This window comes from Anguilla rostrata, chromosome 5, assembly GCF_018555375.3.
Source record: "Anguilla rostrata isolate EN2019 chromosome 5, ASM1855537v3, whole genome shotgun sequence".
Taxonomy (NCBI): Eukaryota; Metazoa; Chordata; class Actinopteri; order Anguilliformes; family Anguillidae; genus Anguilla; species Anguilla rostrata.
This window is the reverse complement of record NC_057937.1, coordinates 53,729,704-53,748,177: the sequence shown is the minus strand read 5'-3', so window position 1 is coordinate 53,748,177 and position 18,474 is coordinate 53,729,704. Positions and strand designations below refer to the sequence as shown.

The following is an 18,474-nucleotide window of genomic DNA, read 5'->3' as shown; positions in this document are numbered from 1 at the left end:
ACGCTGTATATTTTGAGCGTGGATGTTTTTAAGCAGCCTGCACTGTCACCCTCTTGTGCAGTGGTAAGGCAAAAAGGGCTTCTCTCCGTGAAACACAACTGTAGGATACGCTCGGGAAGATCTGGGCTCATTTAAATGCGGAACGCACCTTGGGTGCTTCTGTTAGCAAAGCCCAGGAAAGTGTTACATGGGAGAGATCAAGCCTCTGCAAATCTCCACTTTGAGGATGTACCAGGTCTGTGATTGGTAAATTAAACTGGGGAATTTCTAAGGGCTTTTTTTAACCTTCTGCAGAGATCTCAGCCACAGAATGATCCTCTTCCATATTTTAAATGTCAAACATGTTCTTATGTCCACAAGGTATGCCTACAAATATGACTAGCGTTCGCTGAGCGTGTTCTTCAGAATGACTCGCACGCACAGGATTCATCTCCGTTAATATCTCCCTGGCAATTATCCTGTGTTGCATTCCAGACAGTTTATTTTACATATAGCACCACAGACAGACAGAAAATCATTTTGTCTCGTCGTTGATTGCTACCGAATTCACTCGTACTATTTGCTCATCTCCTGGGTGCCAAGAAATTGAATCAAATTAATGAAATTTATCGTGATGTGTAATTACGGGTTGCCTGTTTGCCTTTTCCGCATTCCGTAGCAGAGGGAACCGCAGGTCCGTGATCTGAGATTTAATGAAGCGCAAATCAAACGTGCTGATTGGCCTCTTATTTGTGGAGCGCTCTTGTTTGTACTACTGCTGTCTCTTCCGGTTAACTTGTGCATCTTTCAGCCCCCCTCCGGTTCACGCCCTGTACACGGAGAGCTCTGGAGTGTCCCTTCCCTCGTAACCCTCCTGCTAGTCACTGTTTGCCGTTCTCCGATCCTCTCAGAAATAAACACGGAAAGCATTAAGCTGTGTTTCTCTCCCTCAGATGGCCGGCTGTGGTAATGTGTGAGTAAACAGTGGTCAGGGCCTTTTTTTTTGTTGGCTCGTCCGGATCGTTCGGCTGAAGGTCAAAGGCGCCGATTGTGATTTTTTTCGGACGCCAAACTCGGGTTTCCATATTTGATGGATGCGGAACATATGCTCAGCAAAACATTCCATCTGCTTTCTCATAGCAGCTACTTCTTTTTTTTTTTTTTTAATAACAATGCCCTCATGCATAATTCATTAATAAGAGCAAGATACACAGCGATGGGTTTGCTGCCAAGAAGATGGAATGACAAAAACAACTTGTCCCTCATTAGTGAGCTCGTGCTGCACCGTTATTTATTCTTCATTCAGGCTGTGATCGGACATTTGTGCGGAATCGCAGGAGAATTCTCCAGCTTGTCCTCCTCTAATTTGGCTTTGTATTAAGTATTCATCTCTTTAAGGAAAGCACCCAGTTTTGACAGTAACAATTTAGGGGTTTTAAAATTAAAAATGTGTTTGAAGAATTCCTTTATTTTGACAATGAGAAGTCACAGTCCCTGTATTAGGCCGGGTTTTCCTTGCCATGCTGAAACATAGTCAATGTTTAACCAAATATGCCTTTTGGGGGTTTTGGTAGGCTTGGTAAATGTCGTTGGTTATGTTCCTTCCATTTCCTTGATTTCTGTATTTGAGGAAATCCACAGTTAATGTGTGGAGTCGAATGTTTGCATTAAAACCCTATTTTCACTTGTGCATTGGAACAACATGGTAAAATAAAAGAAATAAAAAACAATGTTTTCAAACGGAAGTGACGGAGGCTGAAAACTCTGTTTCCATTTTGAGCCGAACTCAAACACAGGCTTTTTGCATTTACCTGTTTCTTCTTTCATTTTCCCTCTTTCTCTCTCTCAGATGGAGATGGAAAGCAGGATCAGCTGCTGCCGGTCTGCATGGACACCGCGTGTCAGAGAAGCGCCATCTACCTCTCCAAGGCTGGGGAGAGCGAGGTACTCCATCCCACTGCGATGTCTCTGTTTGTCTCTGTTTGCTGCTTTATCTCAGCCAGTCAGGTATGCAAGACCCCGCCTCCCCCCCCCCCCCCCCCGACCTGATTTCCCAGGGAAAATATGCAGCAGCCTCCCCCACACAAACTTTCCTGAGTGAGACGAGTTTAAAGTTTGGTGAAAAGCACCTTTAATGCTCACGAAGGTTCAGGAGGTGTGAGCGTATTTTTTTTTTAGATGTTTAGCCAGGTCAGAAAAAGTGAGATCATTAAGTGATCATTAATTCCTTGGGGAGGTATCTCACCAGGAACACACCCCCATGGCTAGACTTTGCTGGGGATGACAGCTCGGAAGCCCAATCAGGCCACCCCTCGTTCAAACCCATGCTTGAAGCTGTGCTGGATACTCTAGTACAGACCTCACTTAGCCCAATTCTGAAGGCCTGCTGGATCTGTTGCTTTTGGTTCCTACTCAGTACTTAATTGATGATTTAAAGTGGTTGGTCACACAGTTTACACTGGTCTCTTGAGTCAGAACTTGTTGTGCAGGATCGGGGTTGGCTGCCCTGCTCTAGGCAGTTAGTCACATGACAAACCTTGATGGGCTTAATGGCTTGTCGTATGTTCAGACGTTTTAATGGTCTTTTCCCCTCCAGTGACAACTTGCCGGATTGCTGGACTCTGTAGCTTAGCGTCGGGCCCGTAGGGGAAGCAGTGTCCCCGCGAAGCACAGTTTCCCGAGCGTGCGCTCGTCATAAAACACTCTCCAGGGGCCTCCAGAGAGCCCTCAGCACACTCCTGCCTTTGTGGACCCTTCGGTCGTTTTTCTCGTTTTCCTGTGTCTGTGAGATTTAGCACGTCCCACACAACCTAGCGGGAGCAGCGGGTGGCCGGGAGAAATCAGGTGGTGCTCATCCACCCCCAGCTGGGAGGTGGGCTTGCGTGTCAGGTAGTGTAATTCGGTGGGGGGGGGGGTGATATGAGCCTGCCTCGTCCCTTCGCACACCTCCCCCGGTCACATCTGACCTGTTAACTCTCCTTTTGTAATCAAGCTAATCGGCTGTACTTTCAAAGCGTACGCACTAGTATTCATGCCTGTTGTTGCACTGATGTTAAAAAAGCATTTAATTCATACCTGGTGCATTGTCTCCTGAGGCTGGTCTCCACGCTACAGCAGTGCAGACGGGTCAGTGCGCCACGCGCGTCAGTAATAATAGCGTGGAGCAGTCTGTCGTGTCCTCTTTGTGTTCCTGTATGTAAAGCGCCCGGTCGATTCTCTGGTCCTGAAACCCATGGCTTTACGAGGGAAGCCACATGTGCTGAGGGTGTGAGGCTCTACCAGACTGGCCCCTGCGGGGGTGGGGGGGGGGATGGGATCGCTCCATAAACGCTTCACGCGCCACGGCGACTCCATCATTCATCTTTCAGCCTCAGACGAGCCCAGGGAGCGTGTGCGTGGGCTGGAGAGAGAGAGAGAGAGAGAGAGACCCCCCCCCGCTTTTATTTCTCTTCCTCTCAGACTTACTCCTTTTATAGACCTTTACGGCGCACGCCGCGATCCCCGTCGCTCGCCTGACTGTGCGCAGCGGGCCGCCCGTCGGTGGCCTTTCTCCCCTCCTGCCTGTTGTTTTCTCATCACGCTGGCCTTCGAGGCCTGTGAGTGCCGGCGAGCCTCTCTAAGTGCTGCCTGGAGACGCCCCGATCGCCGCTAATTCTCTGATTATAGGCGCTGACTGCCTGCCTCGCAGTTTACAGCTCGTGAATGCTCCATGTAAGAGGGCTGCTTTCTAAAGACTGTGTGTGTGTGTGTGTGTGTGTTTGTGTGTGTGAGAGAGACCCTGTGTGTGCGTGCGTGTGTCTGTGGACCTACTTTGCATCTCTGAGCCTATTTGTGCATGCCAGTCTGCCCTGTTTACACGCATACTGGCACTTTAGCGGGTGGCAGGGGTATCTGTATGAAGCGGAGCGATTTGATTGGTGGAGCTGCAGGCGTTTTGGCAGGCCGGTGTGCCACAGATTTCCCCCACACCATGCCTACACCATCACCTGGCTGCTTTTCTGGACCTATTTTCATGGGGTGCGGGGTGGGGGTGGAGGGGTTGGTGGGGTGGATGGATGGGACTGTGTCCTGCCAAAAGCCCCAGGGATGAGGAGACTGTGCTGGAGTGGCTTTGCCCGCTAAGACACGGTTTTTATATTTATCACGCACGAGCGTTTTCAGGCGGAGTCATTGCTCAAACCCAGCATGCCACCAATCGCATACTTACAAGCTTATGCTTGGGTGGGACTGCTTCCAGGGAAACAAGGCCCTGTTTGCGTGTGCGTGCGTGTATGGTGGGTGCATGTGTGTGAGTGTGTGTGTGTGTGTGTGTGTGTGTGCGTGTGATGGTAAGAAGCAGAAGCCCTTATTCTTTGGCCATGGTCACGCAGATTGGGCAAGGACACAAGTTTGGAGAAATATGGGGATTTCTGTTTACTCTAGCTGTGTATAAGCTTGCTCATTTAACCTGTATTTGTAAATGATTACCCCGCCTTTTGGGTACGCACGTCGCTCTGAGAATATGGGAGAAACAGCCTGTCAGAGCTGAAGGGGTGCTGTGTCTGTATGATCATGTTCGCCATTTACAGTGTGTCAGACAGCGTCTGTCAGCGCCTGCGTTAGCCTGTCTGTGTAAAGATCACCTGAAGCCGCGCTGGCTGCGGCGTAGCGTCCCTGCGGCTCGTTTCAGTGCTGCTCCAGACAAGCTCTTAATTACTGAGGCCTGATTGAAAGCCAGCTTGTGTCCCACCTCCCCCCCGAGAGCTAGCAGCGGCGTACCTGTGCTGACACAAAGACCAAAGTAGAGAAAGTCTGCGTGTGTGTGTGCGTGTGTGTGTGTGAGAGAGAGTGTATGTGTGTATGTGTGTGTGTGTGTGTGTGTGTATGTGCGTATGTATGGTGTGTGTGCGTGAGTGTGTGTGTATTAGTCATATTGTAGCTTATAAATTTTACCGGTTTTGTCCTCTCCCTATTAATCCAGCAAATAAATGTCATTAAGTTCTCCACCAGAGGCAGTTTTTTTTATTAGTAAAAAAAAAAGCATAAAATGAAATGAATAAAATTCATCCGCTTTACTGAACACAAAGAAACAACTCTCGAGGAACCGAAGCGGTTTGCTCTCAGGTGACGGCGAATCCGATCCGGTGACGGCTAAGAGCTCTGTCAGACCCGGTTAATCAGGAGGTCGATGGGAGAAACAGATCTGTGTCCGCAGGAGTCCATCAGGAGCCCGGACGGGGAGGCGCTCCTTCCGCGCGCGCAGGTGTAATGGGCATGTGTATAAACACGACGGCCGGTAATGGGACGTTTCGGAAAATCGAAAACCGAAGTGATCGGTCCCTGAGAAACGGCTTCCCTCCGCACCCCCCTGCCCCTTTGTTTACTCAGGAGAGAGAGAGAGAGAGAGCGAGAGGGAGAGAGAGAGAGCGAGCCGCGGCCTTGGCGGATCTCTCCCCTCCATCGATTCGACTTGGCGCCCGGCGAGGCCCATTAGCCCGAGAAATTAAAATTTCAGAAGCGGGTCACGAAATGGCTTTTTTTTTTCTTTCTTTTTTTTCTTCCTCCTTTCTCAATACATTTCTCTCTGGCACTGGGAACTTCATCAGGGAGGCATTGATAGATGGAGAAAAGGCCGTTAATGGGCTCCCGGTGTTATGATCTGTTCAGAAGAGATTGCTTGCTATGCTACTCAGTGCAGTATATTGAGCAGAGATGACCTTATTAATATTTTATGGTGTTTGCATTATCAAACGTTAGCTGTATGGTATATAAACTTTCAAGTTTACATACCTATAAAGTACTTTTATAGCATGGGGATCTTAATGTGGATTAGATATAGTACAGTTTTAGAAGCAATATTTGATCAAAATGCAGGTTCATGCAGAATGATATTCATGCAGAATGTTTTTCTCTGAGAATTGTCTGATACACAGGCATTGTACATAAAGAGCAGACATCATTTTTAACCACACTTGAATATTTATGTGATTATGATGTGGAATGTTTGTAAAGAATAATAATTGTGGTTTTGTATGTTGTTTGCTGCAGTCTACAGAAAGAAGGGAGTTTGGAGTAAGGTATTCTGGGATATGTGTGTGTTAGGTAGATGGAAGTAGCCTTTGAAATGACAGGATTTTATATTCCTTTGGTTTTCATTTGAAATGATGGTAAGGACCATTTATTTGAATTTAAATTATACACTGAAGTATCTGTTCAGTGTTTGTTTTGTGTAAACATGTCAAATATGTAAACATGAATTCTGGATAAGAGCATCTGCCAGATGCCTGTAATGTAATGTAAAGTAATGAATTTTTTCCATTGCGTTGTCCATATATTACAAGTGCATTTGAGATGAAAGTGACATTATCATATAATGTGGAATCTGATCGGCTAAGGCTCTGGGCTTCAAGTACGCTTTCTGCTTTTTTACACATTGACAGATCAAGGGAAGGCAGTAAGTATTGGTTTACATTTGAGCTGATGAATGCTAAAATGGTCCCGGCTAGGGGAAATTAAATTTCACACAATGACTCATGGCTAAAAGCATAAAAATGATCAAATGAGCCCATTAAAAAAAGTAAAAAAAAAAAAAAAATCTTCTGATTTTTTTCCCATTTAATGGCGTAAAGGAACTTACAGTACTGGAGTGCAGACAGACATGCTGAGGTTATATTTGCATCTGCTAGGTGTGAGTGATTTCAGTACACTTCAACTGAATTAAGCAGTCTTGCCCTGCAAAAAATGCAGACTTTTCTCAAAGGCGTATTGGCTGCTTGGTTTCCTCACTGGTTTCCTGGGTTTCCTGGTCCCATGGTTTCCTTCCTGGCTTAGATAGTTTTGTCAGTTTAAATAGGCCTAATGTCCACGAGGGCCTGTCCCCATCCCATAATTCAGCATGCTTTCAGTGGCCTGCATATCTCTCAGTCTCCATCATCTGCTACTGGTCTACATGTCTCTTGCATTACCATTGCTGGTGTACACATTCCTGCCTCCATCACCTACGTGCTTTATGGCCTACTTGTCTCTGTCTACAGCCCCTGTCTGTTATATTTATTTCTCAGCCTTGGTGGTCTCTCAGCTGGCCTGTGTATCAGTCTGCACCACCTCCAGGCTGCTCTACATGGTCTCCTGATTACGTCCTCTGATTGGCCCATATATCTCACTGTAAGAGCTGTCCTTGCCAGCCTGCGTGTTTCTCTGCTGCTGCTGGCTAGGCTACATGTGCTCATGTTCACACATCTTCTCTTTGTGGGCTGCATGTCTGCTCCTGCTGGCAGGTCTCAGTGTTCTCCTCTGACACTGTACCATTGTAGGTCTGTGTGTGTCTCTCTCTACACAGCTCCCTAGCAGGTCTAATTGTTCTGCTCTTACACTCTCTTTTTGGAGGTCTGTGTGTCTGTCTCCTTACACAGCTTCCTGGCAGGTCTAACTGTTCTCTGACACTACCATTGTAGGTCTGTGTGTGTCTCCCTTTACACAGCTACCTGGCAGGTCTGACTGTTCTCTGACACTGTGACGATGTAGGGCTTTGTGTGGCAGCTTCCTGGCACGTCCATCTTTTTTCTCTTACGGTCTCTCTTTGGAGGTCCGTGTGTGACTCCCTCTCTCTCTCAGTTTACGCCGTTTCCTTGGTGACCTACGGTGACCTTTCCTTGGCGACGGACAGGCGTGGGCCCCGGGGCCGTTCCCCCTGCCGGGCGGCTGGGGGAGCAGCTTTGCTTATTTAATCACCCCCCCCCCCCATCAGCCCAACGCTGCACTGTCCCGCCCTGCGTTCCACGCTCGCCCGAACCCCCTCCCGCCCGTCCGTTTGGAGGTCCGCTCTCCCGTTCGGCTCGCTGTGGGACCGCAGCCACGCCTGCCCCAGCCCCGCCCCGCCCCAATCCCTGCCTCATTGCAAACTCAGCCACGCTCCGCGTGAATACGTCCTGCGCTAAAACGTTTACAGACTCGACGTGATGCCCGTCCCTTTCCCAGGACACGGATAGGAAGCCCGTGCGCGCCGCGCTTGTGCCTTCGAATGAGCCATCGAATGGGTTTATAAATGGATCTGTAATGTAATAAAGCTGCCATCTTCCATTGGTCTTTAGTGCTTCAGCTGTTGTTGCTCTGATTGACCGCCATTGTATGAGGGAGGGCCTTCTGTGTGAAAAAACAGCCACGGTTTTGCTGTGGGATCTGTTCACGCTCCACTCAGCTAATCAAACACAATCTGTAGTCGGTTATACTTATTTATTTCCTGTGTAAATAATCGATGGAATTTGGCTGAGGCTCATTAATTTCTCTGCTTCTCATTGCCTTTGACGATATCGATCGCTGGTTCCCCCGACCCAGGGCTCCAAATTCCTCAGATTTGGCCAAGGAGGGAGCGGTGAGACCGGCTCGGGTTCGATCGTTCTACTCCTGGCAAAGGACAGCCAAAATGGAAGCCGGCTGGATTTCGGGCGCGCGCAGTATGTGCTACGGAACTTTATTTAATGAATTTTTTCATCGTTAGGAGCCTGTTTCTCTGATCGGGCACTTGACATGAGATCCCGCTCCTGGCAGCACCTAGAGAGGAGAGAATCGTTTCCTCTCCTCTTTCTTGTCTTTCTTTCATGCCACCTTTGCCTCGGACAGTTCAAAGCATGCAACATGTCTCTTAGCATGTCTGACTGACACCTGCTTCGAATTCAGTGGCCATTTCAGTGCTACTTTACGCCATTTAACGGTAGCCTGAATAGTATTAGGGCAAATGACAAAGCCAGCGTAGATGTCTCAGTACTTAACAGCCGCAGAAAATGTCCTGCACAGAATAATTCAGCTCCAGTGTTCGACGTTGAGCAGGAATAATGTGGTGGTAAATTGGGCGTTTGGAATCGCAGTCGTTCAGTGATCTGTGATGTGTGACAGAGTGTTACCCTGGTAACACCTCATTGCTCTGAAACTGATACGGTGTTCCGGTGCCGTACAAATCCCTGCCCTGGTGGAGGGAGGGCTGACCCCTGCCAAATTGGGGACACCTCTGTGGAGACGGGTGAATGCAGAACGGCATTATCCCCGCCAACTTCCTGCAAAATCTGGTCCCGTCTGCTCTGGAAGAGAGCCTATGCAGTCCTGGGCTGTTGATATTCCGAGCGTGTCCCTCGTCTGTTTCTCAAACTCTCCGTCAGTGAGGAGCTCCGGTCTGTGTTGTTTTTACGGATGTACTGTGTATGTGCGCACGTATGTGTGCGTGCGTGCGTGTGTGCGTGTGTTTGCTCACCGTGTATATATACCAGCAGATACATGGCTTACCTTTTCCCTTTTCTTGGTGTTTCGGTTCTTATGCCCCCTGCATCGATTTATGTATCTATTACTTTTTTGTTTCTTTTTTATGGGCGTTGGTACCCCGCCCGGTTTCAGCACGGTACATCCAAAGTCAGTGAAAGGGGAACCATTCGTCTGCCAGAACAAGACAATGCATTTCATCTAACCTTGATGTCACAGTCATTGCCCCGAACGGCCTTCCACAGGGTTCCTATGCGATCACCATAGTAATAACCCCCTCAGCCCCCTACCTTATATGTTTTCTCTTTTTTTCCTCTTTCTCTCCCCCTTTCTCTCTCTCTGTCTCCCGCTCTGCCTCATTTTCTCTCTCTCTTTTTTCTTTTTTGATGTTGTTTTTTTCATCCTTATTTTATTTTAGATTTATCTTTTATTCTCGCATAATGAATTGACAATGATGTTTCAATAAAGGGGTGTGAAAGTCTACCGCTCTCTCTCTCTGTCTCTCGCTCTCTCTTGATTTCTCTCTGTGTCTGCCTCTCTCTCGCTCTCTCTCTCTGTCTCTCCTCTCCCCCCCCCCCCCCCCCCCCCCCCCCACCCTCGTTTATCTTCATTCCCACCCTGGCACAGGCGATTTGCATAGATGAAAATGCAGAGGAGATCAGCTTTAATTATCCTTACTTTGCATCAGTCAGCAGTGAGCTCGGCACGCTGTGCTCTCCGGGGCAAATTGCAGCTTAAATTGCAAACGCTCGTCAGTAATTTCAGTCATCAAGAGGAACCCGAAGCGCGATTGGCTGCTCAGCCCGCCCCCCCCGCCCCCCCCCCCCCCCGCGCCACCCGCGCCGCGATGTGACGGAACGCGGCCTCGAAGCCGAAGGTTCGCCCAAATAAAAGCGAAGTGCATCGCCGAGGGTCGCCGCCAGAACGGGAACAGCTTTCCCTCGCTTGGCCGCGGGCCAGAACGCCACGCCGACGCCAGCCGCAGCTGTCCACCGCGCCGGGGAGGCCGCCGTGCCGGCGACATCATTTCCTCTCGCGCGCAAGGCCTTCATGGGCGGCTTCGCCTACGCCTACGGCTGCTCTCTCTGCGATTCGCTGCGTCTTTTCTTTCTCTGTATTTCACTCTCTCTCTCTGTATATGTGTGTGTATCCAGCACTGACCAAAAGCCTCTGGACACGACTAGTTTCCATTATTTATCAAGGAATAGTGCAATTATGATAGTCTAATTACACTTTGTATTTAAGAAAACATTATTGAGGGCAGTTATAAATCAAAATTTTCACACGCCCCAAAACGCTCGTGTGAAATGGGAAGCTGTGTGAATGTCTGCCTCGTCTTTCCTAAGGAAAGTGTTCTCTAATATCCGCCAAATATTCCAAAAATAATGTCACTTGGAACATTTGTTTGCCAAAATTTGAGAACTGGTCAGATTACTAAAAATAAACAGTGTTGTTATGCATCGAGTAATGCAAGCTAAACAATGTCATACCCATAAATAACAAAAATAACAATGTCTTTGCTTAGGAAAGGTTCAACAATCAATATTTGGTGGAGTAACTCTGATTGTTCATCTGAAAATATGAGGTGGCCTCTTATTTTTTTCTACAGCTCCATCACGCACATACACGCACACACACACACACACACACTCTCACACTCGTATTCTATATAAAAATGATTAGCAGTACTTCCTTTGAATCATCCGGGCCGTGATCCCATTTCCTGGCTGGGTGTGATGATCTCGGCGGTTTTCTGTGCTTTTCTCTGGCCGCTGCCGCCCACGCCGCTCTGGCCTCGGGGTGCAGGAGCAGAGAAACAGAGGAGGCTTTAACGCGCATCGCGCGGAGCCTCCCCCAGGGAGGGCGTCCGTCTCATCAGCAGCGATTGCCTGCGATTTCAGCAGCGCTCGTAAGGAGTCGCCTCGGAAACAACAGGGCCGCTGGCAGCCATTGTGGCTCGGGCTGTAAATGCGGCCATTTTGAAAAAGCGTTTTTTTTTTGTTTGTTTTTTTTGTTCGTTCCTCATTTGTCGCTCTGTGGCTTTCCAGCGTTAATCTGCCCCATTTCCACGCACATTTGGGAGCACTTAGGGAGCTCTTGCGTGGGATTCTCAATTTGTTTTTTTGTTTTGCCTTGTTTTGGTGTTTTTCTAATTATTTGAGAGCTGTTTTCCCTCCTACCTGTGCATATGTCACCCCTGCCCAAAGCTGTGTGTGCGTATATGTGCGCCTGTGTGTGCGTGCATACGTGTGTGTGCACCTGTGCGTGCATGCGTGTGCATATCTGTGTGTGTATGTGTGTACAGGCCAGAGCACATGAAGAGTTTCGTTGTGGGTGTATGCGCTGTGGCAGGCAGTCATCTTTTAATGCAGCAGCCATTTGTCCTCCAGGGGCCTAGGGGGCAGTGTGCAGAGTTGCCTAGAGGTGTCCAGATTTGGCCAGTGTCCTAAGGAGAAGCTTTGAAAGCCCACCCCATATCCAACCCATCCCCCCACCTGCACCCATACAACGTTCAAGGTTTCATCCCACTCTGTAACCCACCCCCCCAACCTCCCCCACCCCTGTCAAACCTGAACCGCAGCTACCTCCCACCCTACCCCCCCCAGTGCCAGAATGCCCCGGCAGGTGTGGCTCCACGATTCAGGAGGACTAAACTCGCAGGGACCGAAACGGTTTAACCACGCACACCTTCAGTGAAGGATCCTCCATCGCGCCCCCAACTCCTCCAGCTCCTGCACCCAGACCACTCAAACGGCGTTCATCTTCTTTATGCATTCAGCTTACAGAAAAAAAAGCCATGAGCAAGTATTATGGCTGTCCTCACAGCACGTCCCCTCAAAGAAGCTCTGCACTGCACCTGCTGCACTGCTTAACATTCATGAATAGTTAAAGGCAGCATCTGCCTCCATTCCTCTCCTAGCGCACGCTAATACGGAGCCGCGGCGGGTTGAATGGACTGCGTTCATCGCTAAATTGAATAGCCTCGTCCCCTTCAGCCAGTTAAGCTCGTTATTTCTCGTTTTCGATGCGAGGTTTTCCAAGGACAACCAGCTCTAGCGTTGAGGACACAAAAGAAAGACACTCAGAAATGTCCATACTTATACATGAGACGTGGAAAGGCAGGTGGAGATGCTCTACAAGAACAACCTTGAGAAGGTGCAGGAGCCTCCCATGGAAGGGCTTGTCGGTTGGTTTGAGATTTGCATGGTCAGTCGGTCTTAAGCCTGCGGTGCTCAATGGTCGTTTTCTAATACTTCACAATCCTTCCCAGAAAGCTCCGTATTTATTTCTGGCTCCAAGTCAGTGCGGTAAATGAGTGCTGCAAGATAAACCGCTGATTTTTTTCAGAGAGAAATTTTTTTCTTTGTTTTCTCACCTACCCCCATCCTTTTTCTAATTGCTGCTCTTGTTCACATTGTGCTAATTTCTTTTTACGTGTCTAAAAATATGTACGATGTGTGTTATTACATAGTAAAAGTTGCCATATTTGGCGGTTGTGTGTTTGCAGATGTGGGATAAGCTGCACCCTGCTCACATTGCTCCCTCGCCCCTCTCTCTCTCTCCAGTGGTTCCCCGTCCTGACGGAGTTCCAGAAGAAGGACACCGTGTGGGGCTTTGTCCCGCCCACCGCGGGCGAGCTCCACGCCCCCATCACGCTGCACCTGGGCGACTACAACCTGGACGGCTTCCCGGACGCGCTGGCCATCCTGCGCAACGTCAGCGGCAGGTGAGTGACAGCTGGGGGGCGGAGCCATGGGGTTTGTCTCTTTTTTCCCCCTAACGCGCGTACGAGTAGAGCCTTCAGGAGGAGAGAGCCTGGAGGTGGTTTTACCTTCACACATGGTAAATGGACTGCATTTATATAGCGCTTTTACCCAAAGCGCTTTACAATTGATGCCTCTCATTCGCCAGAGCAGTTAGGGGTTAGGTGTCTTGCTCAAGGACACTTCAACACGCCCAGGGCGGGATTTGAACCGGCAACCCTCCGACTGCCAGCCAATTGGTCTTACCTCCTGAGCTATGTCGCCCAGGCTGGCCTGGAAGGCAACCCACAGTGGTCCCGTGAGAGTGCATCCCCAAGGGCCAATTTGGTTACAGCCCAGTTAAATATATATATATATATGCGCAAGAGTGTACAGGGCACAACAGCGGGTGTGGAGAAGAACTAAAGAACCGGACGCGTTCAGTTAGACAGCACGAGCATGTGCAAGCTTGGGCTCATTGATGAGAGAGTCAGTGGGGCAGTTTATTTCCCATTTGTGATCATCACATTGGAGTTTTAAAGAAGTGACTTGATTGATGCGCTCTCATTTGTGTCCAGCCTAGAGCCATTCGTTCCTTATTGGCTTTTTCCAGAAGAGTCTAGAAGAAGCCGCTTTTGAGCCGATGTCCCACGCGCTGAATGACCCATTCCCAGCGCAGCTCAGCTCTTTGCCTTCACCCTGCGGCTGAACCGCGGAGGCAGGCGGCCCGCCCGCTGTCCCTCGCTAAGGCTCTCTCGCACCCGATTTTCGCTTCGGTTAGCCGCTGACGTGCTCCGCGGCGGAGGTCAGGAGTGATTGACAGGCCGGCCCGGAGCTTAGCCCTTCTTTCTCAGGGGGCGGGGCGACCTCACGGGCCGCGGGGATAAAGCCCTTTTATTTTAATCACAACTTTTCCCCTCTCCACGCTCCGCTCCTTAATCAGCGGGTGGGACGCCATCGGATTTGTGAGCGGGGGGGTCGGGGGGTCAGGGGGGTTACTCGGTGGAGACCCTGTGACCAACCGAGCGGATCGAAGCTCAGAGATCCGCTGATTGCAGGGAGCAGATGAGGAGGAAGAGGATGATGACTGGCCTTTGATCTCCCGTTAAACGAACGGACGAACGCAAGTTCTGCTTCTGTGCAGCACACAGATGGCGGGGGCTGACCCGCACCCCCCAGGTGCATTCTCCCCCCCACCCCCCCGCCATTGGCGTCGGCGCCTTCCTGAATCCACCCGTGTTCGCCTCCGTGGTGACCGTGTCGATGACGACCTTGGCGCTGGTGTCAGATGTCAGAATGCGCGTGCGTTTGTGCACGTATGTACGTGTGTGTGTGTGTGTGTGTGTGTGTGTGTGTGTGTGTGTGTGTGTGTGTGTGTCACCGCCATCTGCAGCTCATGCAAACACGCGAGGCCTGCCTGTCTCTCTCTGCCATTGTTGGGTGCCAGCTTGTTAAGTTGATTTTGGATGCCTGTCACTTGCTCTCTCTCGCTCACTCGCTCTCTCACTCTCTCATTCACTATCTCTCACTCTCTTACTCACTCTCTCATTCGCTGTCTCTCACTCGCTTTTGCTCTCCCTCACTCGCTTGCTCACTCTTCGCTCTCTCTCTCTCGCTCTCTCTTTGTCTTTCACTCACTCTCACTGTCACTCACTCACTTGCTCTCTCTGTCTCTCTCTCTCTCTCTCTCACTCGCTCTCTCGCTCTCTCTCACTCACTCGCACTCACTAGCTTTCTCTCTCTCTCTCTCTCGCTCTCTCTCTCTCACTCGCTTCCTCTCTCTCTCTCTCTCTCTCTCTCTCTCTCTCTCTCAGTACAGAACTGAAAGGCTAGTCCTCAGAGCGGCCCTAGCAGGAAGCGGCGGCTGCGTCAGCATTGGGGAGGGGTTGGCGGGGGGGAGATGGCGGGCCCATAAATTTCAGGAGTGACAAGATAAACCGAAGGAGCGGGGCGGTGAATAACGAGCAGCCCGCGCTGACGACGGCTGCCCTCTGCGGAGGTCGCGCGCCGCCGTCGCCGTCTGGACCCCGCCGTCTCCCCGCTCCGCCCCGCCGCCCCCGTCCCCGCCACCGCCTCTCTCTCTCTCAGACGCGTAATCACGTTATGATTCCACCGCCGCTCTTCGGCGGCCCCCGGGGGCCACGGGCTCCGTGGGGGCCGCCCCCGCCTCGCCGCCCCGCGTCCCGCCCCCGCCTCGCCGCCCCGCGTCCCGCCGCGGGCATTGTGCGCCGCTCTTTGTCGGGCGCGGCCCAGCTTCGCGTGGAGCCTGAATTTCGGCAGCGCCGCTCCCACCCGATTTTCCGTCCCTCCTCGCTCTCCCTAATCAGCGCCGCCGCCGGGGCTGATGGGAAGGCGGAACTTCCCGCCGGTTTGGGGGCCCCGCTCCCCCTGCCGCGCCCAGCGTGCCGGGGCCCGTCCGCTCGCGCGACAAAACCGATTACGTGAGATTAGTTAAAATCACCGTCCCCCCCACCGCTCGGGGTCTTTTATCCCGGCACGCGCGGGTCAGGGGGAGACGCGGGACGCCGTGATTGGTCCGTCCAGCCAGGGCGAAACGCAGGGAAATCAGTTCGGCCCGAACCTCTGAACTTCGCGTGAGCTCCTGTTATCCTGGCAATCAGGCGCACGTTAATGGCGGTTCTCTGCCTCGCTCCCCCGTCCTCCCGGGCGTTTCTCTCCTGTTTCTCCCTGACGCCGCAGACGTAGCGCTCGTTACTCTCTTCTGAAGCCGGGCCAGTTAGCGCTCAGACGCGCTGGCGCTCTGTCTAATGAAAGCGTTCGAGTAAACACACAGAACAGCGCCCCGGTCTTATTTGTTTTTATTTATCGTGAATTAAAAAAATAAATAAAAAAAATCGTTGAAAGGACGGCAGGTTTTTTTTTCCTGTCCCTGACTCGGGTGGGCTATTTTTAGCATGTGCCTGATAGCGTCGTGGAAAGTCTCCGCCAGAAGAAAGCAAAAGTAACAGCACTGCGTTTTTTTCCAGCTGTAAATGGAGAGTATTTGGGGGGGGGGGCAGTGGCCAGCAGTGTGTTCTGATAGTTTCTGGAGGGGGGAGCAGGGGTTTGCCTTGACCGGGTCGTTACAGGCTCAATCCTTTCTGTCCTTTCCAGAGCCTGTGGAACGTTCTGGAAAGAGCACCCTGACGTTGGTCACTCTAACAACCCCAGGCCTGGCCTGGAGAGCTAGTCGCCCTGCCAGCAGAGTCACAGTCACAGTGCCCTCAACCAAACTGACAGGCTGTTTTCATTTTATTTTATTTTATTTATTTTTTCCTGTCACATTGAATACTTTCAGCTGGAGAGAAGAATTATGCCCTTATGGCAGTTGCAGTCCACTGCAGTTCACACCTCCTCCTCCTGCTGTGGCAGAAAGGGTCAAATCCCTTAGGACCCGTCCTTTAAGTATATATAAATGCAGTCCATTTAAGTGTTGTTTTTCCAAGGCTAAACACTTTCTGAGGCTAATGCTGATTGCGGCGGATGGAGGAGGGATGGATTTTGCGGCGGGGTTCGGAAGCCGTCGTTCTGAACGCGGGGCTTCTGGGATCGGGTTCGGTGACATTTCGGAAGACGGCGCCGGCGCGGGTTTCTGAAGTGTCGGGACGAAGGCACTCCTCCTCTATCCCTGAAATCGCGCCTCAGATCTGGGGATGTGAAGCCGTCCCGCGAAAAGCCCAGCACCCCTCCCTCAGATCTTAGAGGACATGCTCCTCTGCCGCGGTGACATTTTGGCGCACAGAACGCGTCTCCTGCCTTCTCTTTGAAGCCATTTTCTCCGTTTGCTCGAACCCTGGCTCCTTGTGACGAGTGTTTTTTTCCTCATCCTGGCATACCCTGCCGGCAGGACAGACAGAATGGGCCTGGGTTACTGTCTCTGTGCCCCCAGCCCCTCCGCACTGCGTTGGGATTCACCGTCACCCTGGACCTGTCTCTGCCGCTACCGTGTATCATTTGGCCCCGGGTTCCGGGACGGGAATGATGACCTTTGATTGGGGTGCTTCAGAAAGCACCAGGAGTGCACAAACTGAAAGCTCTCTCAGAGTGGGTGTACGGCGAGTGTGCTGTTCACAGACAGACAGACAGACTGACTGACTGACTGCAGGCTTCGCCCTCAGATCTACTCCTCTCTGTACACATCACACCACATCACAATATGTCACATATTTAATAGCCTCCAATCCAGCCCTCTCAGCTGCATGATTACACAAACACATGGTTCCACAAAGACCCTCATCACAAATCATCATCTCTTCTAGGACAACACACGTGCCCCCCCCCACCCCCCCTCCAGCAATAATCCGAGCACACTGAGATTTGACTCACAGCAGATAATTAAAATCAAGAACATATTGGCTGTGTCTCTTAGACCTCCACAGATGGGTTTACGAGGAAAAGCTTTCACCATATGTCTGTGTATATTGATGTGTGTTTGTGTGCATGTGTGTGTGTGTATGTATGTGTGTACACATGCACATATGTGTGCATAGCTGCTGTAATCAGTGTATGGAGGACAAGGGTCACGTGTGAAGCTGGAGTTGTCAGTCCATGCTAAACCTGTGGTGACCCATTGACCCGCTGGTCTGGATGCCCTGTCTCTGATCCTGGGATTGCTGATAAGCCGGGGCGTCCCCTGGCCTCCGCGGCAATCCCCAAATGTCCCCCATTAATCCTCTTTAAGGGGGGTCTGCCCCGCCGGGGGAGCGGGACGGGCTTGCCCCATCTCCCCCTCACCGCTCTAGCCCCATCTCCCCCTCACCCCTCACCACTCTAGCCCCACCTCCCCCTCACCGCTCTAGCCCCATCGCCCCACCTCCCCCTCACCGCTCTAGCCCCATCTCCCCCTCACCGCTCTAGCCCCACCTCCCCCTCACCACTCTAGCCCCATCTCCCCCTCACCACTCTAGCCCCATCTCCCCCTCACCGCTCTAGCCCCATCGCCCCACCTCCCCCTCACCGCTCTAGCCCCATCGCCCCATCTCCCCCTCACCGCTCTAGCCCCATCTCCCCCTCACCGCTCTAGCCCCATATCCCCCTCACCGCTCTAGCCCCATCTCCCCATCTCCCCCTCACCACTCTAGACCCATCTCCCCATCTCCCCCTCACCGCTCTAGACCCATCTCCCCCTCACCGCTCTAGCCCCATCTCCCCCTCACCGCTCTAGCCCCATCTCCCCCTCACCGCTCTAGCCCCATCTCCCCCTCACCACTCTAGCCCCATCTCCCCCTCACCGCTCTAGCCCCATCTCCCCCTCACCACTCTAGCCCCATCTCCCCCTCACCGCTCTAGCCCCATCTCCCCCTCACCGCTCTAGCCCCATCTCCCCCTCACCGCTCTAGCCCCATCTCCCCCTCACCACTCTAGCCCCATCTCCCCCTCACCGCTCTAGCCCCATCCCCCCTCACCGCTCTAGCCCCATCTCCCCCTCACCAGCTCTAGCCCCATCTCCCCCTCACCACTCTAGCCCCATCTCCCCCTCACCACTCTAGCCCCATCTCCCCATCTCCCCCTCACCGCTGCTAGC

At 51.6% G+C, this 18,474-nt stretch overlaps 1 protein-coding gene across 1 annotated transcript in view; it reads left to right on the top strand.

The window, feature by feature from the left end:
- Positions 1-18,474, top strand: part of itfg1 (integrin alpha FG-GAP repeat containing 1) — a 106,871-nt gene that overhangs the window by 33,530 nt on the left and 54,867 nt on the right. Inside the window, exons 9-10 of the mRNA XM_064338009.1 lie at positions 1,829-1,923; positions 12,774-12,934. Of these exons, the coding sequence (XP_064194079.1) occupies positions 1,829-1,923; positions 12,774-12,934 (256 nt within the window). The remainder of the gene's footprint in view (positions 1-1,828; positions 1,924-12,773; positions 12,935-18,474) is intronic.